General features: G+C 39.6%; 1 protein-coding gene across 7 annotated transcripts in view; it reads right to left on the minus strand.

Annotated features, from left to right (window-relative positions):
* Positions 1-1,076: 1,076 nt before the first annotated feature.
* Positions 1,077-25,604, minus strand: part of AKAP6 (A-kinase anchoring protein 6) — a 512,511-nt gene continuing 487,983 nt past the window's right edge. For all 7 annotated transcript variants that reach the window (XM_046655043.1, XM_046655046.1, XM_046655040.1 and 4 more), the window contains 2 exons: positions 9,592-13,010; positions 1,077-4,583 (listed from right to left, as the gene is read on the minus strand). In XM_046655043.1, coding sequence (XP_046510999.1) covers positions 9,633-13,010 — 3,378 coding nt within the window. In that variant the 3' untranslated portion in view covers positions 1,077-4,583; positions 9,592-9,632. The remainder of the gene's footprint in view (positions 4,584-9,591; positions 13,011-25,604) is intronic.

Consider the following 25,604-nt stretch of genomic DNA (forward strand, 5'->3'; position numbering starts at 1 on the left):
GACTCTTGAGAAATGTCAGTTATGAGAGAGCAAAGAAAGAAAGAATAAAGGTGCAGGGAAACTGTTCAAGATTAAAAAGACAGGAAAATTGAAAGCAATATGTGCTCTTTGTTTGGATCCTGGATTAAAACAAAAGCAACTGTAAAAGGGTATTATTAGGGCATTTGGAGAACTTTGAATATGGTTTATGTGATATGGTATCAATGCTACATTTCCTGGGTGTGAGGATGGTATTGCGGACCTGAGAATAACAGCCCTGTTCTTCAGTGGTAGATGCTGAAGCATTTACGGATGAAGTGTTAGGATCTGTAACTTAATTTCAAATGGTTCAGTCATACAAAAGAGTGTGTACAGGGAGAGATGAAGCAAATGTGGCAAAATATTATCAATAAATGAATCTGAGTGATGAGTATGCAAATATCATTGTAGTACTCAATTTTTATATAGGTCTGAAATTATTCAAAATAAACATTGGAAAAAGAAGGTATAGAAAAAACAGACCTATTTGTAAATTCAGTTGATTCAAGTAAGAGAAATTTGAAATATAAGAATCACATGGTGCTTAAAAAATCAGGTATTCATTACAATTCTAAAATAATACCAATTTCACTTGGAAGCAAAAATAATTTGACTTGTAAGAAATAGCTGGATCATTTCAGTGTGTTTGGATATTTTTATCTAATTTGTTCCCAGGAATTACAATGGGCTAAAACCTAAGTTGGCTGAACCAAATGCAACAAAATCATCAAGCTCAGCTTCTCAAAAGCCCTGAATTTAGATTATTCTGTTGTTGTGTATGATGCATCTTTATTCCGTGACCGGAAATCTGAAATATATTTTTTCTGTAATTAAAATTTTCAAATACAAAAAACACTTCTTCTAATAGTCAGATCCAGATAATTCTGCACACTATTTTGCTCACTACATTTTTGAAAATGTAGAGAAACTAGATAGGAAACTAAATAAACAGGGTCATCATTTAATTTGGAGAAATCACTCTGTTCAAGGACATGAAAGGCACTTTCACAAGAAAAGCTGTAAACCCTTTATAGACAGAGAACATGTTTTAGTTGCCTTTGTGTCTCTGATGCCAAACACAGTGCCTCACACAAGTAGCCACTCCGTGAATGTTTGTTGAATGACTGAATGAGTAAATGAATAAATAAGTGGAGTGGGGGACCCACTTTACATGGAAACAGGTTAGGTATGATGTAAGGAAAAGATTCAAGGTGACTCCGGCAGTAGACTAGGCCACTGAAGGAAGTAATTGATTCTTATTTATTTACTTATTTATTTATTTATTGAAATTTACAATAATAGAATAAACATATATCTTGAATATATTTTTAGAGAAAACTTACCACTTAAATGTTCAGATAGTTTTCTACATGTATGATGATGAAGACAGTTCCTCAATTTCAAGGATTCTGTCTGTTAACATTCAGTCAGGTTGAAATGGATCTGAAAATCATGACATATGAAGAGCAGCTGAGGGAACTGAAGAACAGAAATCAGAGCAGCTGGGAGAGTATGAGTAACTGGCCTCAATTATCTTCAGGGTTGCCATGAGAAAGAAAGAAGGGGTAGAAATACTCTGAGCAGCTCATCAGGACAGAACTAGGACCAGTGAGCAAAATTAAGGCAGGGGAGAGGGCACTATGCAGGCTTCAGCAACCTAAGAAAGAACTTTCTAACGTTCTAAAGAGACACGCCCAACAGAGGGACAGCTTGCTTTAACAGATAACGATCCACTGTCACTGGCAGTGTGTAGGCAGAGTTGTTGTGAACATTTGTCAAGGGTGACTGCGGAGGGAGCACCAACACAGAGCAAGAGATTGAGGCTATTCCATCCCTTCCAACCTGAAAAGCATTATTCAATAAGCCCGAAAGTCATTCTACAAATTCGGTGTTAATACTAAGTAGATAATTAATAAACAAAGATTTGCAATACCTCAAGGTCTTCAATGAGCACAGAACAGGTAAATAAAACATCATGGTCAGTATGTTCTTTGAACGTTTTATCAACAGATGCAGACTTGACACTGGTTACTACCCAAGGAAAATTTAGGTTGTCTCAGTGTGTAAAATAATACCATACCTCAACAGAGATCTTGAATGCTCTCAGGTGTTTCAAAGGCTCCAGGATTTGTTCTTTTTCTACATCCCCAGTCACTGTCCCCGTGTCACCTGCTGTCATCTCAAGCCTAGCTTATCTTCTACAGCTGCCTCCTACTGAGACCTCTATCTCTAATCTCTTTTCCTGTAACCGTCTTGAACACTGCAACTAGATGTCTCCCTAAAACCCATTTGAACAAGTTACTACCTATTCAGAAGCCTAGAATGATTCCTCAATTCAGAAACACGTAGGGAAAGGATAAGAGGCGTAACAATACAGTTATTAAAATGGTAGAATTATAGACTAGTATCTTTTTTTAAGTTCTTGGTGTGGTACTAAAGTTCTAATGCTAAATAAAATCAGTGCAAAACAAAGACTCTACAAAGTTTCCTTCCGACCTAACGCATTGCATCCAAAAGCTCCAACTTCACTTTTTAAAGACCCTTCAGCAAGTCTCCCAACTCACCTTTCCTCCTACTACCCCTGCAATAGAGCTGCGTTAAGTTTCTCTCGTCTAACTCTCTGCTGTCTTCTTTCCTTCCTCCTTGTCTCTCGTTGCTGCTTCTCTCTCATGTGCCTTTTCCCCCATGTTTGCTCTTCCTCACCTGCAGGACAGTTGCTGCATCTCATCTGTGTGCTCACTGCGCCATATGTAGGTAAGCCTCCCGAGGGCAGGGCCTTTGTTCATCATTGCATCCCTTGCATCTAGAATAGCGCCTTGCAGATAAGGAACTATCTATTAAGGAACTATCAGTTGAATGAGTGATTGTCATTTCTGTGACTATATGAATCCACAACACTCCTTTTTGAAATTTGATATAAGTTGGTTATATAATATGTGTGGGTTTATATTGTATAACATCTTTTTTCTAGTTCTTTACATGTTTTAGTGTAGGTCTCTCAAAATGAAGAGACAGATGTCATCCATGTTACCTAATTCAATACTCCAATTCAGCAAATTTGTACTGAATACCTACTGTGTGTTAGGCACTTTAGTAGGCTGTACGATAGAAATTAAAAACTGCATTTAACAAGGGTCAGTAAACACCAAATGGAATATTTCTTAGCTAATTTCTTTTACACAAAATAAATACACCAGAAATCTATAGTCTAAATCAAAACAGTAGTCCAATTTTCTATACTTTCCTACCATCTTTCTATCAAACCCATTCAAAAGAATTATATAAAATAAATATAAGACATACTAGATATCTGGAAATCCAACATTAAACCATTAATGAAAAGTAGAAATAAAAAATCTAGAATAAATTTTTATTGGTTTCGGGGAACTGGCATTTAATCATTTGTGTTCTAGGATCTTTATAGTGATCAGAAAGATTTTTAAAATTGTGAAGGCTTCATGTGTCGTCTCTAGTTTAAGTAATTTTAAGCCTTTTATGCAATATGGATATTTTGGAAGTTGCTACATGTTATATTTTTTCCAGAATCAGATGCAATAATTTGGTAAATAACACAGGTAGAAGAGATCACTAATTTTCCTTTTCCCCCAATAAACTATGTTTATTATGCCAATTTTAATTACCATGCAATCTAATGGATTTAAGGCTTATATTTTCCACATCACTAGACATCACAAACATGAAAGCATTTTATACTGTCATTATACATCAATGTTTGTACTTGGTTATACATATATACAGAAATTATTCACACATCTTAACCTTGCTATTTCCTCCTTTCAAACCAACATAATTTTACTGTGAAAGCAGCTTTTTAATAAATGGTATAAGAAATACAGCAAGGCACACTTTTTTAAAAAACTTGTTTTCTCATTACCACCTCAAGAAGCATAAAAAATGAAAATGTTGTACATAATTTAATAGTAGAATGTCACCAGTTTATAATATACAACACCATATAGTTGTTTCTTGAAGTGCTGCATAGATTATTAAATTTTAAATGAAATAAATAAAACGACGCTTTTACAAGTTGCTTAATTTTGAAAGAAGGACCACTGTTTCTTCTCTTTGCTGCAATCAAATCAAATGTTGGCCTTTTAGATAAACCTCTTTCAATAAACATAGGCATCACACCATAAAAAAAAAAAATCCAGATTGAAACATGAAATTGGTCAAGTACTGGCAGGGGGGGGTCATTCCAGACAGGTGAACTTAATGGACCATCAATTTGGTGAGCTGCGAAACTTGAAAGAGCAGATGGGGAGGGGAGGAGGCCAAGGGGAAAGTCTGGCTGGAGAGAAGGGGGTGGTAGAGGTAGCTTGGGACAGGAGTCCATGGGCGAACAAGCAGCTTTGCTGAACTTCAAAGACAATCACCTAAAGAGAACCAGCGCACACATCCAGGTCACGAGGCTCATGTGGACAAACCGCATTTGGGAGGAAGAGTCATCTTGGGAGAGGTCAGCGTAATGAATGGCAGTGATGCGAGGGAACCAGAGACCAGCCCAGGGTGGGAGGAAGAGGCCACCTCTGAGCAGCCAGGCTTATCTACAAGAAACAAAAAAGGGACAATAAAAGGTTTCAGAAATGTCTGTTTCATTTGCAACACGAGCCCTTTGAGAAACCATCAAAGGCTGCCATTTTGGGACTAACTGATAATGTTCTGAAACAAAAGGAAACACAAAATATACTGATTTTAATAGCTCCAGGTTCACATTACTGAAAAAATGTTTCAGAATCGATGTGAAAAATACATGGATTTTAAAAAGGACATGGTTTTAAAGAAAATAAGAAAAACCATCGTTCGAGCTTTTCTCTGTATCTCGTCCACTCTTTTGCTCGTGAACTCAGTTTTCAACACTTAAGATAGCCTTGAATGAACATGAAAATGTGAGGTTGCCAATGCCAAGCAATGCAGGAAAGTATCAACAGTGATTCACAGATTGGGAACCTGGGCCCTCAGGTTTAACCCTTCCTTTAATGACTGTATGTGTGACAGTGGAATTGAGCAATTCCACCATTATAGTGGTCAAATATTCATAACACGGTGATAATCCCACATGTTTCAGCCCCTTGCCTATAAAAGGATATAACTGGGGTTTCTAGCTCAAATACTAATGCATTTCATTTAAGGTACAGACGGCTTTGTGGAAATGAGAATGATTCAATTGCTTCTGTACATCTGATGGCTCAGATACAAGTTTGTTTCAAACTCAAATCAGTCCTGCCTGCTTCTAAGTGGCTAAAAGCAACCTGTTGAATGTGAGGAACGACTAGATGCCATGTTTAGGCAATGTAGAATGCAGTTACTTTAGGTCCTCTGCCCAGCTCTCAAATAAAGCAGGCTTTTGCTTGTCTGGGTTTAAACTAAGTTCTGAAGTCTGACATCAGGTCGCTTTAATTGTCCTTCTAGAAGTAAATATTCTCATTCTCTCTCTGTCTTGCCTTGTCTTTCTCTATAATCTTGCAACTTGTTTAAGAGCCAGAAAAACTTTAGCAAATGTGGTTTGGCTGAAGCTACAGGAAGTTGGGGAGAGAAGGCAAGTTATCGAGAACAGGAGGAGACAGACAGGAACAGATGGGATGAAATTTGGTACAGTAAAATAAGGCAGAAACTCAAGAAAGAGCATGGTGCATTGTTCAAATGCTGAGGACATGACTCATTTGAAATCTGGCCACTGAGCAGGGAATCCTTAGGTGAGGCAAATCTGGTCTTACTAAATGCTGGCATTTAAATTCTCTCTGCAAAATCAATTCTTTCAACTTGGCCCACTTGGAAAGGGGCAGGCCAAACTGGCTGAGGCACAGATCGGGGGCGTGTGTGTGTGTGTTTGTGTGTGTGTGTGTGCCTGCACGCGCGTGCGTATGTGTCTTGGGTGATGCCCAGGAAAATCTTCACTGTTTAGCATGGCAGGGCTAGTTATTCAGAAGTGCTGGATAATTAAAATATACTTCACATCCGCCAGAACTTTATTAAAGTGATTTTAAAGGTAAATTTGGTAAGATTATACCTGTATTGTTTAGTGAAAAGTTAATACGCTATCACCAAGGGTAGTTTCTTCAATTCGCTTGGCCAGCTTTGGGTCAAATGAAACACTTAGTGTCAATCCACTTGACAGAATAAGAATTTGTGTTGTGTACATGAGAAATGTTTGCTCGTACAGCTTTCTCAGTTTGTAAAAACTGAGCAGCAGCAATTTTTACTGTATATGTGCATACTTGCACATGCATAAATACAAGTAATTGCCTAAAATCTAAATTCTGTGGGCTGCCAACTACCGCATTTGTACACCAATATGGTAGGAAAGGCAACAGAGGTAAAAAGTTCTAAAGGAAATACATAAAATGCCCCCTCCCCCCACCCCAGAAAATACACAGTTGAACAAAAACAAAATTGAAAACCACAGCAAAACAAAAGGAAAAGCAAAGTATGCACTGCCTGCATGTGATGAGTTAAATTTTTGTACCACAGGATTTATCCAGCCTGAAGTTTAGGGTTAAATCATTCACCAAAGATCAGAGGCTTATGATGAGGATTATGAAGAAATAACTGTCAGAATACAGCAAAAAGATTAGTGCAAAGTACATCTCTTAGGCAGGTCCTAGGAGGCACTGCAGACATACATTATGTGCTTCCTCCAAATTAGGCAGAAATATCTGGATCTATCCAGTTACCTTTCCTTTGATGTGATTTGCTATAACTGACCTCTCTATTTTTGTAGAAACATGACATATAAATGGAAATAGTGAAAAGCACAGCAGTGTGCCTGGAAATCGGTGCAAACGCATACTGTGTCAGGTCATGTTAAAACTTCTCAAACAGTTTCAGCGGGTTTTTAATTAGAACACAGTAAAGGAAAACATCTTCAAAAGTTTTTGGACAAAATTTTTTGTTACTGTTGTGGGCTGTATCTGCTATTCTAAATTATATCTATTCTAGATGACATCATAATAATTTCAACTGAGAACTTATTTCTGGAAAAAAAATAATAGACCCCAGCGAACTGAATTTGATGAATTTTATTATCCTGGTAAAAAGGGCACCCCAACTGATGGTTTTCAAATGGGTTACAAAAGTAGAGATGTTTCGTTTGCTCTTTTGAGTCTTGTAAGAAGATCAATGACAACAATTAAGTTTTTATAGACATGAAAGCTCATATTTAACAAATAATTTTACTATTTGTTCTGGACACTTAATACTGAAAGCATGTCAATGTCTCGAGACTAAATAACCTGTCCTGGGTGGTAGTATTTTAACAATATGTAAATATTAGTACCCAGGTACCCAATGCTAATGACTAGTGAAAAATTTAGGCACCCAGATGTTTTGTCTATATGATACTGAAAAAACCGAATAGGACCAGTAGATATGGCTATTTAAATGGCCCTAGGCTGATAACAAGTCACTTGGGGGCGATGTGAGTTCTGCAGAAGTAAAAATTTAGTTGCTTCGGCCATTGCCTGAGTTAGGGCCAAGCACTGCATTGCAGGGGCTCAACAAAATATTGCTGAGTGGCAGGAGGGCTGGCTGATAGTTTTACACCATCCCTGCCTGTAAAATGTGAGGGTTACACAGATCCACCAGCACATGCACTTCCCGCAGTCTAAAGATGGGGCTGCTGATCATTTACATTTCATTTCAATTCTATATCTAGATAAGGAGAGAAGAAATTCCCAGAGTATCGAAAAGCGAGGATTCATCCCAGAGGCCTCACCAGCGCCAGAGCTTCTCGAGCTCTGGATCTCAGCAGGACTGGTGACTTGAGGGTCACAGTCACATGATGTCATGCTCAGAGTGGTGTTGCTTTCAAGCCTTTATCCCCTTTCAGAAAACAAAAATCAGCCAGGCTCTATCAGCCCTTCTGCGGAGGTTGGCAGAGGCAGCAGCACAATTGGTCCTAATAGAACTTGTTTTGAAGCAGCTTATGCAATTGCAGTTACTCTCCGCTAACGGTCAGTTTCACTGCATACTGATGGAGAATATGATTATAGGGTGGACACGTTTCACAGAAAATACATTTCTCTCTCTCCTACTTTGTTCTCACTTGCAGCCAATTGTAAAGGGGGTCTGAAACATAGAAAATTAGTCAAGCTATATTAGTAAGTAGGATGCCTTTCTTCCATTTTGCATACTGAGTTTATTTTTAGGGTATATATATGGTATAGATTCCCCCCTCACTCCCCATTTCTAGCAGCTCTACACAGAATCACACATTTTAATGAGCTTAGGGCACAGGTGTTGCGGGAAAAAAAAATAATGATGTTTGCCATTCATCTTTCAAATTAAATAATGTGTTTTTAAATAGTAACTTTTTTCATAATACATTATGGGAACAACATTTATCTGTCACATTTTAAAAGATGTATTTGTAATAAATGTAAATTACTTTTAGAAAATCAGTAATTAGGCTCATCAAAAAATAAACAATCTGCCACAAAAAAGATAATCTTTAGCATAGTTAAGTATAATAACTGTTATTTGAATAAGTTAACAAATTAGGGTAGATTGCTTCTGTAATTCATTTCCTATAGCACGAGTTTAGGTTACAGCATTAAGCTTCTGGAGTGGGGGCTGGAGATGGCGTTCAGCACCTATTACTTTGGTGAAATACAACTCTTACATTCAAAAGCTCAAATTTTCTTCTTTAAACTTGATTGAGAAAGTATATTCATCACTGGGGCTTAGAAATAGGAAATAACAGAATTTTTGTGTCACTTCTAGAGCTATATCATCATCTCAGAATTATCAATCAATAGCTGTCTTATTAAATACGAAGAGTGGGATGACTTTCTTAAAAAATTTGATGGAAATCAGCCTGTCACCTTCAGGCAAAATTCAAAAATTCTGTTTTTATCAAAACACCATTAACTTGTCATGTATTCTCTCTGCATTTGCTTTCTGGGCCTGTTCTCAGTCTGTGTGTGGATAAATAAGAGCCTCTCCTTTAACATCAACTTTCCCCTCCTGTTTGAATCCTCAGAGTGGGCCGTGATTAGGAGCTGTGACAGCACAGCCTTCCGCTGGGGAAGCAAATGTGATGATAGTTACATTAGACAGAAGCATAAAGGAAGGCCCAGATCGGGAGAGGCAGGCTTTAACCTAATCACCGTTCATCTCCAGGCACTGAAGGGAGCGGGCAGCGCCGTGTGCAGGAAACTGCAGAGGGGCGTGTGGTCCTCTGGCAGGCCTTTTGATCAGAGGACATAAGTGCAATTTGGAGAACCTTTTTTCCTCCCTCAGTGGAAGAATCTGAGGCCCTAAATTATCCGGCTACTTGCTCAAATTTGTATTCTTCTTGCTAGAATGACGTCATAAAGATAATATCACCAAAAATGTCAATTGTGACTGTTTTTTCCTGCTTTGGCTTCACAATTACTTGCATTGTTGGGAGACTTTTTTCCACCTAAATGTCTTATTCAGATAAATATTGGCCATGACCAGTTATCCTGACTAGTCTTTTCTCCTATTATGGCTTTGTTGACTCAGCTCATATTTTAGGTATGTATATATTAAATGTATACATTAAAATATATTAAACCCAAGGACTGTACGTACCTTTCAATGAGATGATTTTCATGCTTGCAGAGGGCTACATTCTACCTATGCATATTTTTATGTCGTTCTTCATGAAGGTTCAGAAGATTTTCTTCACAGGTTAAAGTTTTGGGGTTGGGAGGCAACTCATCCTTGTCTTTTGGCTGCTCTGCCTTCGAGGAGAGTCCTGGAACTCTAGATGGGGCTGAAGCAGCTTTGTGTTCTTCTGGCATTCCAGACTCACCTCGGTTTTCTGAACTCTCCTTTTCACTGCCCAGCCTTGAAGGAGTAGTTAACTCTGAGCTTTCTCCACAGACATTGGAAGCTTGGGGTAAACCATCCACTTCCTTTCCACTGTCAGACCCCTTCTCAGGGGGAGGATGTGAAAGAGCCACTGAGTCTGCATCATGAGCTGAGAGAGACATATCACTGAAATGAGAAGAGCCCGCTGCTGGTAGCGGCATTGCAGCTTCGCCAGGAACTGCAGGTTCATTGGGAGGAACGCTGGAGAAACAGGACTCGTCTCCATCAGGGTCATCCTCAACACAGGCCTCAAAGAAGCATTCAATATCTTCTTTGTCTTCTAAGCCAGAGTCGGTAACGTCCAGTGGCAATGGAGTGCTGCTCTTCTCCTCTACGTAATTGGTGACCTCCCCACAATCACTGTCATGAGATGAGAGAGAGAGGTAGGAATAAAAGTCCCCTTTTCTCAGCTGGATGGGCCGGTGAGAATGTTCCAACACCTTCTCCTTGATTTGAGTTAATGAAGTAGGAGCAGTCGCCTCATTTTCAGGTTGAGATTTACTTTTTAGGGCTGTTGAGGCCATGTCAATGATTTCCTTAACAAAGTCGTGTACTGAACAATCTTCGGCATCTTTTTGATGGAAAACATCTGGCTCACAGTCGCAACAGGAAATGCTGTCGCTGAGAGAAGCATTTTCCTCTGTTTCGTTTTGTTCAAGTGCTAGGCAGCATCCAGCAGATTTTCCAGCCATCCTTGGTGCATCATTTGATGAAGATTTCAGTACATCAGAGTCCTGTCTATTGATAATTCTGGTTTCTGAAGGCAGTTCTGGCCAACACTTCTCGGTGGGAGTAGAAGCAGCACTTTGATTTTCTAAATGGTGGTGGTCTTGACAATTCTTTGGAAGATGTCTAACAGTCTGGGGAACAGATTCCTTTCCAGCAATGTGGGAATCATCTGAGCTATCCATAAATGCTTTACACTGACAATGCTCACTCTCTGAAATCTTTTTCCCAGTTGAACCAAGATTTTCTGATTCTGTTGAAATTCCATTCAGTTTGTCCTTCTGCCTTTCTGGAGTACTTTCTACATTGCCATTTTCCATGTCAGCCACATATGGATCTTTATTAACTTTGAAAATATTTTTCTTATTTTCACCCTTTGTCCCTAACTCACGGGTATGGGATAGATTCTTACCATTTCCGTTATTTTCAGAGAGATGTTTTATGGAGCCATTTAGGAGGGCCTCAATGTTCAGGGTATCGGAGGAATTGGTCATCTCACTACTACTCACATCCTTACAGCCCTTTATTTCATCACTGAGATTACACCTTCTCTTATCTCTTGTCAAGGAATATTTTGGTCTAATCCAGGTCTGCAGTTCATTCTTTATATAGTCCAGCCCTGACATCAAGTTGCATTCTTCGTAAATTTCATCGTCTGTTGCAATGCTGGAGTCATCATCCTCATCTTTGATGCACAGCTCTTCTTCTGTCAAGGTGAGGGTAGAGCTGGAGAGGAGGTCACTGTCATCTTCATCATCAGTGCAAGCAGAGGTGCAAGAGACATTAACGATCATGCTAACATTGACATCACTTTCATCAGCCACTGAACGAGTCAGGCGCTTCCTGAATGATGCATTCGATTCCGGGATCTTGTTTTTGTGTAACACAATATCCTCTGAGCAAAGAGAGAGCTCATCACTGCTGCTAAGTTCTGTAAGAGATGCTGGCGAGTCTTCATTGATAGAAGATGCTATGTCCAATGACAGCTGGCCAGTAAAAGACATCTTTTGGGAAGTGCTTTGGAGAGTGATATCGGAAACACTTCGCTTTATCTTTTGCTCTGAGGGGCTCTGGATGTTCTCTAAACGATTCAGAAGATCTAATGTCCTTTTACTCAGTTCACCGACTGAGCCACTGCTCACACTTATGTCCCCAGAGCTGTGACAGCTAAAAAGATCTTCATTGCTTTTATAGGATGTCAACCAACTTTCTAAAGAAGTGCTTCGCTGGAGGCTGTCACTGCCATTTTTAAAGATGCCCAATCCAAATAAATCACCCCCTGGAGAAAGGGACTCCACAGACGAACTGTGAGATAAAAGGGAGAGCCGTTTGGCATTCTGCATGCCAGGGAGTGTCTTCTCTACATCGCCACTTTTATATGAACTGCGATCCATTTCATGGGAGGCACTTCCCAAAATCCTTTCATGGGGAGGTGCATCTGGTTGTAACTCTGTAGCCTGATGTTTAGATTTGCAGGATTTTTTATCAAAATAAAAACCATGAAGCAGGGGATCCTGTACATGTGATTTTTCACTTTGTGACTGTTTCATTATCATTGGTAATTTGAGTTTTGAGCCTTGAAGGTATGAGTAATCATAAAATGTAAACCCATCATGTTTTCCTTGTAATTCTTCTCCTAAACAATCAGGGGTATGTTTGGTAACACTGTTTAAATCTCCACCTTTTCCATTTACACAACCCACTGGTGAAATGGATGACTGAGAGCTATTTGGAAGTTTAATGCATTCCTCCTCATCTTTAAATTTTTGCCTTAACACATTAACTGCATCTTCCATTTGTGGGTCCAGATGTTCAGTTTCAGGGTTACTTGGGGACCCATCCACCACATTGAGCAAGCACATTTCAGAGTTGGTAGTGGTTTCAGTGTCTCCTTCGCTGACAATTCCACTCTCACTTCCTGAATTCTGGCTCATGTCTCCTCCGTGGCATGGGCAGGGCTTCACCAAATTGGAACCCCCCAGAAGATCTGGCAAAGATTTGGTAGATGAAAATGAAGAGTCTTTACTGAGACTCTTAGTTAAAACACTAGGCTGTGTCACGCTGGTGAACTTTGGACTGGTCTTCAGGAATGGCATGTGGTTATCCTCATAGAGTTCGACATTGTGGAGGCTATACACTTGGTAAATGTGCGGACTGGAGGGGGCTGTAATACTTGAGGCATACTGAGAGCCCCCATGGTCACCTGACTCTTCTTCATAACCAGGCTCCCCACTACCTGTCTTTTCAAGCCTTAAGGAAGGCATGACAGGTTGGGGTTCTTGATCAAGGTCATTTGATTCCTCATTCAAACTAATTAACTTGTTACTTATGTCAGTTTCATCCCATTCCAGGGCATCCTCACTCATCCCATTTAGGTCCATCAAGCCAGGATCAATCACATTCAAAGTCTCCTGTGTAGGAGAATGAAAAAAGAAGAATTAGGGAACACAAGCATGAAAATTTTATCCATTCAAATTTCTTGGAGGAGTCAGGAATGAAATTTGCCCCAAGCATGGATTTGAAAGATGGCATAATTATCAGCTCTATTCCTCTCTGGAATAACATCCAAAATTATTGAAATAGGCTTTTCTATCAATATTAATTCATCACTGAAGGCAACAACATAGATTAAAATGTAAGATTATTGCAGTCAAATTGTAATTTGTGGAATTAACCATATCCTACTGATTCTTCTACATTTTTAACCTCGGATTGGGTGAAGATAAAACTGTCAGGTAAATGAAGGTAAAAGAGTACAGACTAGAACAGCTCGTAAGGTACATTCCCTCTGATTCTGTTTTAGTTCTGGAGCCCATAGTGGAATGCTATCTGCGACCACATATGTGGAAGGCCCGCTTGCCTCTATTCCTGGGTTGTCCACTTGAAGCACTGTTTGCCTGGGGAAATAGAACAGAGCCATGGCGACCTGTAGAGCCATTCAAGGTCCAGAGGCTCTCACTTGTCTATCCTTTCCTCTGTCTTCCCTGTCAGGGCTCTGCCTTTTCAGAATTTGGCCCTGCTCCCCATCAGACCCAAGGTGAGCAACACTTGACTGGTTTCCTCGCCTCCGTCTTCCTGGACCCTGAATCTCAGCACCCAGTGCTCAAGGGCAGCCCCTTAATCATAGTTCTCTCAGGCCCTCTCTTCCTCAGTCTCTTTCTATGACAGAGATTCCACTTTGATCCTTGTTAACTTGTCTCACTATTGTCGGCCCTGCCCCTATTTCTTATAGGCACCCCCTCCAGCCCCCTTCAGCCTTACAATAACAACTAGCTGAAGACTTTCCTGACTCCTGGTTCTCTTCCGCTGCTCTCTGCCTGCACCTTTGGGACCCTTGATCCTTCCTTGGACTTCCCAGTGTTAGCCCTCTCTAGGTGGAGCTTGACACATTCTGTGACAGAGTTGCTGAATGGGCTCCTGGACTCTGTCCAGATTCCTTCACCATCCTCACTTGCTGTCCGGCTGTCCGGATTCATGCAGGAGCCAAGAGAGGTGATATAGGTACTACAGGCCCTGAGTGGCTCACCTGCAGACAAAATGCAAACAGAACTTTGCAGTTCAGCTTATGCTTATGCAGGGTAGCCTGGCCGATGAGCATTGCTCTCAAACTCTGCAGAGTGTTGAAATGCTGACTTTGCTGCTTACCAGCTGCGTGGCCTTCAGCAAGTTGCTTAACCTTTCTAAGCACCAGTCTCCTCTCTTGTTAAAGGGGGCTGGTACTATCTATCTTTTCAGATAATTCTGAGCACTAAATGAGCTAATGCTTGTGAAGGGCTGAGGAGGCAGTCAGTATGAGGTAGCTATAATTCTTAATGTGTGTAGAATTGCTCTAGAGTGGCCTCAAGTCAATTCATGAAGGGTTCTCCCTGTCTACCTCATTCCCTCCTTCTCAACATTCCTTTCAATGTGCTCTTAAAACCATAAGGCAGTCATGACACGGTAGGGAGAGAGAGGTGGCACACAGTGTAACAGGTCAGCGTATTCGCATTACCATTCAGAATTATTTTAACAGTCTGGCTGAAAATCAGGCCATGATGCTTTTATTCCTCAGTACTGGGAAAAAGGCTTTACCAGCAGCACATTAGCAGAACTTTCCTGAGTAGCCCTCAATCCTTCCTGAAACTAATAGTTCAAGGATGCCACACAAACATATTAAGTATAAAATACCCATTAGCACTTTATTATACTGGATATGTAAGGGATTATCTGTATGGCCTACTTAAGTTTAAAAGAGTCCAGCTACAAAGTAAACATTAATTAAGGGATATTTTTAAATTTTCTAACAGAAATCTTTCCTGCTGCCAATGCCACACAGTTAATCTAGTGTACCAGCAGTCACTGCACTCGCTTAGGTATGGAGTACATTCACTGTGATGAATTTTTATGAGAATTTCTGTTTATTCTTTGCTTGCTGATAAAGGAAGTACTAATGACCAGTTACTATGGCTAATGAATGTTAAAACCTTTAGCTGTAGGAACAATCAATCAGTCTAATCAAATAGTATATTAATTTCAAATACTATCTTGGCTGACACTGTACTCTGAGAGTGCTAATAAATAATTGAACTAGTCTTTCAAAGGAGCTCTCTTTGTAACTCTCTGGTTGACTTTAACATTTAGCAGCACAGATTCTCCCTGAGAGTCCCACCCCTGGGGGCTGACACTAGGCACAGGAATTGTGCCGTCTCGATGTGTGCTGGGAGCTTAGCCCAAGTGACACCTGTAAATGGGACTCATCTTCCATGATGCAGTCATTTTCTGACCAAATGCTGCCTTTACGCTTTACAAACGCAGGCCTGAAAAAGAATAAAACTTACAGCAGCACCTAAAAGAACAAATCTCTGCTCAATAAAGTAGTTGGAGTGGAAAATTTCCGTAGGAAAAGACTAAACCTTTGGATGTGATATTGTCTTTTTCCCATCTTAATTCTCTCCTCCTAGAAATTTCTTAAATTTATTGCAATTTTGGAAAGATTTTTGTACATCCACTCTAGGGAATATCTGACAAGATCCATTAGAAAATCACTCACATTAGACTTTAAATTTTACATATTAAAGACGGTCTACTCACTCTGCCCTCATTCACTTCCTTCTGTTGTGGATTAAATTCTGTCAACATTTTCAATAAAATCTCCATTTCCTCAAGATTTAACCTCAAACATAATACTTACCCTGGGGGCAAGAAAGGGGGAAAGTTTCCAAGAGGAAGGACATTAGAATATTTATATAACTAAAAAGTTGTCTTTGCAAAAAAAGATGTGTGCAGAGGGATGTAACTGGCGGGAAAATTATTTAGTCTAATGCTCTTTTTGATGATAGCCCAACATAGCCAATAAGGCTCAAGATAATTAAGCATTTTTGCATATTGTTTTTTTTGGAAAAGTGGTCTTTTTTAAAAAAGGCACAAATGTTCCTGTCTTTGATAAAATGACAAATCAAAAATGGATTTAGACAAAATCTAAGAATATCTGACTGAAACCAAAAGGATAATGAGTAGTGCATGAAGTTCCAGTAGACGGTCTGCAATTCCAGTGATAATCCTAAATTAAATTAATTTCTACAAGGGTCTTTCCTTCATAACTTTGCTTCATTGGTCAGAATTTTGGCCTAAACCAATGGCTCTGTATAAATAATTATACATACACATGCACATATCTTTACAGAGCTGCTCAAGAAACAAGTGGAATTAATTGGTGCTAATTTATTTTTATTTTTGGAAGCAGGTTATTTATATTAGCACAATATATACAGAGAAAGTAATTAAAAGTGGCTGAAGAAATGATGATGATGATGACGATGATCAAAGAACCAAGATTCCAACTGCAGCAAGTAATACATATTTAAATTTTAACTTCCTTCTGTACTTGCATGGCGTTAATTGAGTTAGGTCTCCCAAAATTGCATTTCTGGGATTTTCTTAAAATTTTAGGTTAAATGGTGGTTTTTTTTTAAGAGACGAAAAACATTATCAGCTAAAGAGCAGAGATGAAGGAGCCTGACATTCTATAAAACAACAACCCAACAGAGATCTGATATGGTTACCTCTGGGTTCCTTTAATTTCCTTTAAAAAGTTTTATCTTTTGAAAAAGTAAAGAATATCAAAAAGACCAGAGTGAACTGAATGTTCTAGTCAAACCTCTGGTGCCCAGAATGGGCAAAACCATCACGAGGTCTTGCAATTTGTGTTTCCTCTGTTCATTCTAGATCAGGAGTTTATTGAGCAATCCCACCTGCAAAGGCCCAGGAGGGGAGATATCTGTAGAAAAAGTAGCATACAACAAAAACATACAAAGAAACAAAAATAACAAAAACATAAACAGCATGACTGTAATTGAACAAAGATACGCATATTTACCCTAGGGCAAAAAACAGACCTCATGAAAGTTTGAGGGCAGTGATGGACAGGAGACAGAAAATAATATACAGATGTGGGAGGGGGGGATCAATTTAAACTAGGGGGATTATTCGAACCGTCATATATGCTCACTCCATTTTTTTTGATAGCACCGCCATCCAGTTCTAACACCAAAGTGTCTGAGCATTAGATAGATGCATAATTATCTTCCTAAATTAGACTTAGGTAGAAATTTTTTAAAAACAAAAACGACATCAACAACCATAACAAACAGCTAGTCCTCAGAAAATGAAAAGACAGCTTTTCTGAGAACTCAGAGTCTGTAGCACTCTGCCTCTTGCTGGGAAGAGAATAGATTCAGAGTTAGCAAGGAAAAATATTGATGAAAAAAGATACAGGAAAACAAGCAAAAAGGTTTACTGTTTATCAACCACTTCGGGATTTGGGGCAGAAACTCAAACAGATCTGGGTTTGAATCCTGGATCCCCTGTCTCACACGTTAGCCTTGTGGTCCTGGACCAGTTACTTAACATCTCTATGCCTTAGTTCCAGCACTTGCATATTCAAGATAATCACAGCACATGGTGTGCACCTTAGAGGTTGCTGGGAGCTTTAAGTGAGAAAATGTATGTAAAGTCCTATGAGGAGGGCCTGACACACAGCAGGGGAACAACGACTGGCAGCTATCAGCATATATTCCCTGTGCTGAAGTGAGAGGAGGACAGGACGGCTGGGCATTAAATAACCAGAACAGTGTTGGCATTAAGACTGGTGATTGGTGCCTAATCTCTTTAGAACAACTACATGCATGGAATGCAATGATATAAACATCCGTTCAGCCCCTTACTTGCTCCCATTGCACTGTAAATAGGATACAGGTTGTCTTCACATGTCCTGATTGGGCTTATCCCTCAGGAATAACCAGGTGAGAAAAAGACACCTGCCCAGCCCTCAGCAAGGCCCACAGCTCAAGGACTTTCTATTTCCTGAAAATAATCTTTTTAAAAAATGCAGATCCATTGTCTGTGAAATTCTATCACAACTGACGCATTAGAGCAATCAAATCCAGCTCACTATCTATCAGATTGACAATAAGGTTAAAGTAACTTGTCTCAGCTCAGAAAACGCTTTGAAAGTCTATCTCACACTAATGATCAAAAACTGTTCCAGTGAATGCTCTTTTTCAATAACAACACTGATCAGAGACTCAAAACAGACAGGTAAAACCCAGTCATCTCGGAAATCTCACTAAAATGAGGACGGACATGGACATATTTCCTAGTCTTGACTATGCAGATATTTCTGAAATAGTTGAAAATGAAAAATTCACTAGATGTTGTTTTGAAGTAAGTTTTGTAATAGCAAAAACTGCCTCAGTTCTCAATAGGAACCAGGGATAAAAGAGAGTTCAATATTGGGAATCAGGGGTTGTCCTCCCAGCTGTAAACTCCATGAGGGCAGGGGCTCTGTCTGGCCTGTCTCCACTACAGCCCCAGAACCTGAAATAGTGCTTGGCAGACAGTAGGTTCTTAAAAAATATTTACTGGGTGAACGGAAGGAGGAAAGACTTGTCTTGGGCTCATGAACTGTTAAAGGGATTGGAGACAGGTCCTGAAGCTAAACCCTGCCATGGTCAAACCCCCTGGAGAATTTCTGACTTTCTAGCTGGTGTTACCTCTCAGTTATAAAACTTAGTAGCCTCAAAAACATTACGCTCAACGAAAGAAGCCAGACACAAAAAGCCATATATCGTATGGTTTCCATTTATACGAAATATCCAAACTAGGTAAATTCATATAGTTGGAATGAAAATTGGTGGTCGTCAGGGGCTTGGGGGTGAGAGGGAAGAATGGGGAGCAATTGCTTAATGGGTGTGAGGTTCCCTTTTGGGGTGATAAAAATGTTTTGGAACTAGATAGAGGTGATGGTTGCATAACACTGTGAAGGTACTAAATGCCACTGAATTGCTCACTTTAAAATGATAAATGTTATGTTATGTTAATTTCACCTCAATTTGAAAAAAAAAAACCAAGCTAATAGGAGTCCTCAGTCCTGTTGAGTTTCAGAGCCTGTGACACCAGCAAACACAACAGGACTTTATCACTTATTGAGGACCTTGCTTATAAAAATACTACAACAGATAATATTTTTAAATTCATTTATATCACTGTGCATATATTACCAATAAATTTTTATTACAGGCTTCTTTGTTTGGTCTGCACGAATGCTCATCATTCCCAGAAATGCTGAAGAAGGGAACATCCTGTGTGTAGCACTTCTCTCAGTTCAACCTCACTCATTTTGATGCACAGTCTCTTTTGAGGAGAGAGGAGTGTAACTAACAGAGCCCTTATTTGCTGAACCTTCTGGCAGGATAACCAGTGACCTGACAGCCCACTCCAACGGAATCTCCTTTGGCCTTATTTTACTTGATTCCTCTATAGCATTTAACTGCATTTTTCTTGAAATTGTGTCCTCCTTCAATTACCTTGATGCTAAGCCTCCTCATAAAATTCCCTTCAGCTAACTGTTAAATGGACAGTATATCCCATAATTCTGTCTTGTCTCTTCTCACCCCACAGACTCCCATGCCATGGATTTAGCCACATGAGGCTTGATTGTCTATTATTTTGAAGGTTACATAGGCTATATTGAGGAGAAAAGAATTCAGAGAAAGTGTCGGGGGAGGGGGACAATGCAAGGAGAGGGAATAATGAGAAGCAAAGGCAGATGGGATAGAGCCTTGTGGCTCCCTTCAAAAGAGGGATGAGCAACCAGCAATGGAAACAAAGAAAACAAAGGAAACACGGCAGGAAAACCCAAGTAGGACTGGTATCATATTCTAGGAGCTGAGAGAAGGAAACTTTTAAAGTAGTGGGTGACTAAGAGTGCTACAGGAGCAGAGAAGATAAGAAGAATGGGAGGTGAGGGAAAGCCACTGAATTAGAGAGAAAGTCATTTGTAACCTTTGAGAAGGCAGATCATGGAGGCTGGTGGTAAGGAACCAAGCACAGGATGAAATTGAGAGCAGCCTGAAGGAATCCAGGTTCTACAGTGAAATTGCTGCTGAAATTGGGAGCCTGGTCCTACCAGGTGCTGTTCACCATCGTTCTGGTCCTCTAGCCCCAGTCTTAGAAGGAGAACAGAAGGAAAGAAACCATGGAGGCCACAGATGTATAGTAAACTCTTCAATTATTCTAACACCTCTTCCCCCTACTCCAGAGACAGTAGCCTATCCTGACTCTGAATCCATTTAAAACCAAAAAAAGTCCTATTTAATATTTTTAAATTTGATTTTGTGTGTGAAAAGTAGGTTGCTGAGAACTTTAAGGTTCTATAAACAGGGTGACTGTGAGGCCGTAGGAAGGAATCCATGGAAGAAAGAAGGACACACAAAATACAAGCACTTTGTTCTTCCCTTTCCGTAACTTCAGTTTCACTGGAGGGTCTGTCCCCCAGGAGTGCTATTTTGATTAAAGAGGCAACATGGTTGCACCCATAAATTAAAGAATTTTAGATATTGTTATAATTTCTAAATAACTCTTATGTGTAGTAACCTCAGTGTTGGTAGCATTAAAGCTAGGTGGCAACAGATGAACGCCTTGCATCAAGCTATGTTTTTCTTAAGTTAATTATTGTATAAATCATTATTTGTATTTGTTAAGTATCTACTGTGGGAAAAAGTTACTTTCCCAACCAAATCTGAATGTTTTACCAGAAGTAACTAGAAAAACAATCTAGAGATCTGGTGTCAAGATGGCAGTGTAGGCACACTCTGAACTCACCTCCTCCCATGGATACAACAAATTTACAACTAGTCTTGGAACAATTACCTCAGAAGGAGAACTGAAAACTGGATAAAAAGAACCCCTACAAAAAGAGACAGCACTGACTGAGGTGGAAAAAGGCAGAAATTCCTTTCTGGAGAGGAAAAAGCCACCTTCTAGCCATGACACTTCATGCCCAGCTGGGAGCAATCTTAAGGTACGAAGCCTTTCCTGGAGGAGTAGGGGATCTGAGAGGGAGAGCTTTACCACAATAAGCAGATTTTGGACTCAGCACAACTAAGACAAGTGTCATAATGTCTGGCTTTGCTGGCTATTAATAACAAAGGGGAATACCCCCAGAAAAGCTACTGGACATAAGGGGAAAAAAGCCTACCCTTAAAGGGCCCTCATATAAATCCACCAATTTTGGAAAGCAAATTAAAATCACCAGAAAGAAAGGTACACAGTCCTTTGGTGAAAAGTGATTCACTTGATAGGTTCTGGGTGCATCTAGTGAGAGGGGAGACCTCCCCAGGCTGGGACCACCTCCCTAAGGACTGACACATGGGTGGCAGCCATTGTTGTGACCTAGTACAGGCATACCAACACAGATGCTGGCAGACACCACTGGAGTTCTTCCCTTGGCCTGTTAGCACAGGGTTCTGTCCCACCCACTAGAGCAACGATTTAATCCAGCTCAGCCAGGGGCCCACCCTACTGGCCCACCCAACAGCAAGCCCTCAGGCAACTTGCGGGCCTGCATAGGTGGGATGTGTGGGACCTCTGCAGCAGGATGAGTGGGTCTGCCTCTGCTGGTCAGAGGGGTGCGAGGGGTGGGCCTGCATTGCAGAGTGTGTGGGGCCTCTGCAGCAGGGCAAGTGGGTCTGCTTCAGTGGGTCAGGACTGTGTTGATGGGGGGGTGTGGGCCTGTGGGAAGTGGGGCTTGTCACCTGCAGAAGACTTGCGCTTCTCAAAGAGTCACAGAGGGGATTAGCCCCATCTTTGAAAACCTGAAATAACTGGGTGCTCCCATTCCTGGGGCTGGCTGCACCCAGCTGGACTCCTGAAAGAGCTGACAACAGCCTGGCAGGCAAGAGGCCTACAACAATTGTCAGCCTCTGAGCCTAGCAACCAGTCACACTGAGGGCTTACTCATTTAACAGAAAAACTGCAACAGGAATGTGCTATTAGACCTGGCAGCCAACTGTGCCAGGGGTCCCAAAACTGGATAAAGTGACTAAAGGGTCCACAGCAACCACACGCAGCTGAGCATTACAATCAGCTGGGAGGGGGACAGCCTAACCTCCCCAGGCACCTGCAGCAAGAGCAACCCTGCTACAACAGAAGGACACATGTAGCCCACACAGGGGACACTCCTAGAACATTTGGAACTGGTGATGAGAAGGAAGCACACTGCTAGGCCTCATCAGGCATATTTTGCATAAGGTCACCTCTCCAAGATCAGGAGACATAACTGATCTACCTAGTACATAGATTTAAGCACAGAGAAAGAGAGAAAAATGCACGTTCCAAATAAGGGAACAAGACAAATCTTCAGAAAAAGAACTAAATGAAGCAGAGATAAACAATCTACATGACAAAGAGTAAAAACTAATAGTCATAAGTACGTGACGTAGGGAGAAGAATGGATGAATTCAGTGAGAACTTCAACAAAGAATTGGAAAATATAAGAAAGAACCAATTATAAATGAAGATTACAATAATGGAAATGAAAAATTCACTAGAGGGACTCAATAGCAGAGTAGATGATACAGAAGAACAGATCAGTGAGCTGTACAAAATACTAGAGGAAATCACCCAAGCTGTACAGATAAAAGAAAAAAGAATGAAAAAGAACAAGGACTGGGCCAGCCCAGTGGCATAGTGTTTAAGTTGACACACTCCAATTCAGTGGCCTAGGGTTCACTGGTTTGGTTCCCGGGCATGGACCTACACATTACTCATCAAGCCATGCTGTGGCAGCATCCCACAAACAAAATAGAGGAAGACTGGCACAGACGTTAGTTCAGCAACAATCTTCCTCAAGCAAAAAGAGGAAGATTGGCAACGAATGTTAGCTCAGGGTCAGTCTTCCTCACAATAATAATAATAATAATAATAAAATAACAAGAACAATCTAAGGGACCTCTGGGACAACATCAAGCATGCTAATATCTGTATTATAGATGTCCCAGAAGGAGAAGAGAGAGACAAAGGAGCAAATAGATCCTATTTGAAGAAATAATAGCTGAAAACTTTCCTAACCTAAGGAAGGAAACAGACATTCATGCACAGGAAGCAGAGAAAGCACCAAACAAGATATAGCCAAAGAGGCCCACAGCAAGACATACTATAATTAAAATGTCAAGAATTAAAGAAAAAGAGAGAATCCTAAAAGATGCAAGATAAAGGCAACAATTTATATACAAAGGAAACTCCATAAGGCTATCAGCTGACTTCTCAGCAGAAACCTTACAGGCTAGAAGGGAGGAGCACAATATATTTAAAGAGCTGAAAGGAAAAAACCTACAGCCAAGAATACTCTACCTGGCAAGGTTATCATTCAGAATGGAAGGAGTGATAAAGAGTTCTCCAGACAAGCAAAAACTAAAGGAGTTTATCACCAAGAAACAAGCCTTAAAAGAAATGCTAGGGATTTAATTATGTGGAAAAGAGAAGACTACAATAGGAATAAGAAAACGATTTTTTAAAAAAACCCACAATAAAATCACTAGTAAAGGCAACTATCCAGTAAGGTAGCAGATAAACCAGCTATAAAGATAATATAAAGGTCAAAAGACAAAAGTACTAAAATAATCTATTTCCATGATAAGAGGGCCACAGATACACATGAACAAAAAAGAGGTTAGATATGATTTCAAAAACATAAAATATGAGAGGAGGGAAGTAAAAGAGTAGAGCTTTTAGCAAGAGGTCAAACTTAAGAGACCATCAACTTAATATAGATTGCTATATATGTACATTATTATACATGAGCTTCATGGTAATCACCATCCAGAAACCTATAATAAAAAGACAAAAAATTAAGAGAAAGGAACCCAAACATAGTACAAAAGAAAGCCATTAAATCACAAGGAAAGACAGCAAGAGAAGAAGAAAGGAACAGAGAAGAACTAATAAAACACCCAGAAAAAAAGTAACAAAATGGCAATAAGTACATTGGTATCAATAGATACTTTAAATGTCAATGGACTAAATGATCCATAGGGTGGCTGAATGGATAAAAAAAATAGTCCCATATATATGCTGCATACAAGAGACACACTTCAGACCTAAAGATACTCACAAACTGAAAGTAAAGAAATGGAAAAATATACTCCTTGGAAATGGCAATGAAGAGAAAGCTGGAGTAGCAATACTTATAACAGATGAAATATACTTTAAAAGAAAAACTGCAACAAGAGACAAAGAAGGGCACTACATAATGATAAAGGGAACAATCCAACAAGAAGATATAACACTTGTAAATATCTATGCACCCAACATAGGAGCACCTAAATATATAAAGCAAATAACAGACATAAAAGGAGAAATAGATAGCAACACAATAATAGCAGGGGACTTTAACATTCACTTACACCAATGGATCGAGCATCCGAACAGAAGATCAATAAGGAAACATTGGCCTTAAATGACACATTAGACCAGATAGACTTAGTAGATCTATACAGAACAGTCTATCCAAAAACCACAAAATACACATTTTTTTCAAATGTACATGGTACATTTTCCCCGATAGATCACATATTAGGCCACAAAACAAGTCTCAATAAATTTAAAAAGATCGAAATAATATCAAGCATCTTTCCTGACCACAATGGTATGAAACTAGAAAGCAACTACAGAAAGAAAATTGAAAAAGCCACAAATATGTGGAGATTAAATAAAATGTTACTGAACAATGACTGGATGAATGAAGAAAGCAAAAGAGAAATAAAAAAATACCTAGAGGCAAATAAAAATGAAAATATAACGTGCCAAAATTTATGGGATACAGCAAAAGCAATTCTAAGAGGGAAGTTTACAGCAATACAGAGCTACCTCAACAAACAAGAAAAATCTCAAATAAACAATCTAACAGTGCACTTAAAGGAACTGGAAAAAGAACAAGGCCCCAAATCAGTAGAAGGAAGGAAATAATAAAAATCAGAGCAGAAATAAATGAAATAGAGACTGAAAACCAGAAGAAAAAAAAAATCAATGAAACTAAGAGCTGGTACTTTGAAAAGATAAAACAAAATTGACAAACCTTTAGCTAGACTCACCAAGAAAAAAAGAGAGAAGGCTCAAATAAATAAAATCAGAAATGAAAGAGGGGAAGTTACAATGAACATCTCAGAAATACAAAAGAATATAACAGAATACTATGAAAAGCTATACACCAACAAATTGGATAATCTAGAAGAAAAGGATAAATTCTTAGAATCGTACAACCTTCCAAAACTGAATCAAGAAGAAATAGAGAATTTGAATACACCAATCACCAGTAAGGAGATCAAAATAGTAATCAAAACCTCCCCCAAAATAAAAGTCCAGGACAAGATGGCTTCCCTGCTGAATTTTATCAAACATTCAAAGAAGACGTAATATCTATCCTTCTCAAACTCTTCCAAAAAATTGAAGAGCAGGGGAAGCTTCCTAACTCATTGTATGAAACCAGCGTTACTCTGACACCAAAACCAGACAAGGACAACACAAAAAAAGAAAACCACAGATCAATATCAATGATGAATATTGATAGGAAAATCCTCAACAAAATACTAGCAAATTGAATACAACAATACCTTAAAAAGATCATGTTCCATGATCAAGTGGGATTTATTCCAGGGATGCAAGGATGGTTCAACATCCACAAACCAATC

This window comes from Equus quagga, chromosome 2 (genome assembly GCF_021613505.1).
Source record: "Equus quagga isolate Etosha38 chromosome 2, UCLA_HA_Equagga_1.0, whole genome shotgun sequence".
Lineage (NCBI taxonomy): Eukaryota > Metazoa > Chordata > Mammalia > Perissodactyla > Equidae > Equus > Equus quagga.